General features: G+C 47.8%; 1 protein-coding gene across 1 annotated transcript; it reads left to right on the forward strand.

Annotated features, from left to right (window-relative positions):
* The first annotated feature begins 870 nt into the window (after nucleotides 1-870).
* On the forward strand, nucleotides 871-1,524 carry Tpd52l3 (TPD52 like 3). Its single transcript, XM_027943100.1, has one exon. It carries the CDS (start codon nucleotides 871-873, stop codon nucleotides 1,522-1,524), a length of 654 nt encoding a protein of 217 aa, XP_027798901.1.
* Nucleotides 1,525-1,959: the final 435 nt, after the last annotated feature.

The raw sequence follows: 1,959 nt of genomic DNA on the forward strand, positions 1-1,959 counted from the left end.
AGACTTTCAGAAATGTGAGTGGATACAGAGGGTAAAAAGAATTGCAACTGCTGTACTGAAAATCAGCATTCTGTCCATTTTCAAATGTGTCATACCCTCGCCCCTAAATTCTCAAAGTGCAATATAGCCTTTGCTTTTATTAAGCATAATTTCAGGGGCGGGGAGTACATTATAGATTTTTGTCATTCTTCCTCTCTTCCCCCCAAATATAAGACAATTGTGACTGGTCAAACTCACTCTCTCACAGATTCAGCCTGAATACTGCTCTTCCAGGTCTCTAGCACTACTGATACTTCACTGAGATGGTGTTATTCATATTGAGTTCTGTGCAACCACCTTCACAAATTCACTTTATGAGTAGTACTGAGAGCTTCTCACCTTTGAAAATTTAGGAAAGGGAGATAGGAAAGGGGACAAGCTCTGAGACTCTGGGCTTTACTCACTTTACATACTGGAGTTTTGCAAACATTTCTGTTAGCACAAGGGTTCAACCGATTCTGAAGGTTCTGAAAACCACTGGTGTAAAAAGAAGTGCCAGACTACTTGAACACCAGGACTTGTCGCTTACTGAGCAGGAGAGTAAATTTCCCTACTCTCAATAATAATGGCGGCACCGCCTACCTCACAAGGACCTTATGATGCCCAGGCATCTCCACTAGTAAGGGTGGCCCCTGAGGTGAGTGCGGTTCCGTGGCCGGAAGTACCCCTCTGCCAGGCGCGGCCCGCGCGACCTCCAACCCCGCCGTCCGGAAGCGGCCCAGCCCAAGGCCTGCACACCTCCGCGTCGGGCTGGGACCTCGACCCCACCCGCCGAGTTGTCAGTTCTGCGGCCAAGGAATGGAGCCCCACCCGGCTGACCAGGAATCCGAGATGGCAGGCCAAGAACTTGACCCTGTCCGCCAAACTTATTTCTCCGTGGGCCAAGAATCGGACTGTCTCTACCAAGAATTGGACCTGGACTCCCTGAATGAAGATCTTTCCCTCGCCACGCCAGATGTCACGGCACAGACCTCTGTGGGCACATATGAACTCCGCCCAACTTCTGAACCCGAAGATCTAACCGAGGCCGAGCAAATGGAGCTCAAATCAGAGCTCATTAAATTAGAGGCGGAAATCTTCACTCTTCGCCAAGTGTTGGCAGCCAAAGAGAGGCGCTGTGGAGAGCTCAAGAGGAAGTTGGGCCTCACGGCCTTGGTGGGTCTGAGGCAGAATCTGTCCAAGAGTTGGCACGATGTTCAGATCTCCAACGCATACATGAAACAAAAGACATCAGCTGCCCTGTCCACCGTGAGCTCTGTCATCTGCAGGAAACTTGGGGACATGAAGAAGTTGGCCACTTTCAGATCTTTTGAAGGTCTAATGGGAACAATCAAGTCCAGAGTCGCAGGTGGCAGAGAGCTTGGCAGTGACTGCTTTCCTTCTGCAGCAGGGAGTGGGGATGATCCGCTCCCGGTTCCAGAGAATGAGGATGATAATGTACCAGGGCCTGGAGATCACCTGCTCCCTTTTGTGGAGCCAGAATGAGCCCTTTATTAACCTTGCCTGGCCAGCAAACCAACGCAAGGACCCCCTTCCCTCATCACATTTGCAAATCTGCCCAGCAAATACAAGAAACCCAACCACACTGGTAAAGTTAATTCAGGAAATGGACAGAGTCCGGTTTTAAGAAAAGAAGTGCCCATTTGTACATAGATATTTGCTGCTGTTAGATAGAGAACCCAAAGTTTTGTACCTAGTTATTTTACACTAAAATTTATAGATGAAATATATCTCTATACTAGCTTTTCTGGGGTTGGGTTTAATGGATAGCACAATGATGCCAAGAGGGGTCTTTGGCCAAAGCCTAAAGTCTCTTGGAAAACTAGTCTTATTAGAAGACCAAAGTAGATTTCTGTTTAGGAAGTAGGTATAGGGAAAAGTTATTAAATAATTTGTGCTTTTTCTCCTCCTATCTCCTTT

The sequence above is a fragment of the Marmota flaviventris genome, chromosome 13 (assembly GCF_047511675.1).
Source record: "Marmota flaviventris isolate mMarFla1 chromosome 13, mMarFla1.hap1, whole genome shotgun sequence".
NCBI classification, from domain to species: Eukaryota; Metazoa; Chordata; class Mammalia; order Rodentia; family Sciuridae; genus Marmota; species Marmota flaviventris.

Coding starts and splice junctions, on each gene's coding strand:
- Tpd52l3 (XM_027943100.1), top strand. CDS start 871: ATGGCAGGCCAAGAACTTGACCCTGTCCGCCAAACTTATTTCTCCGTG.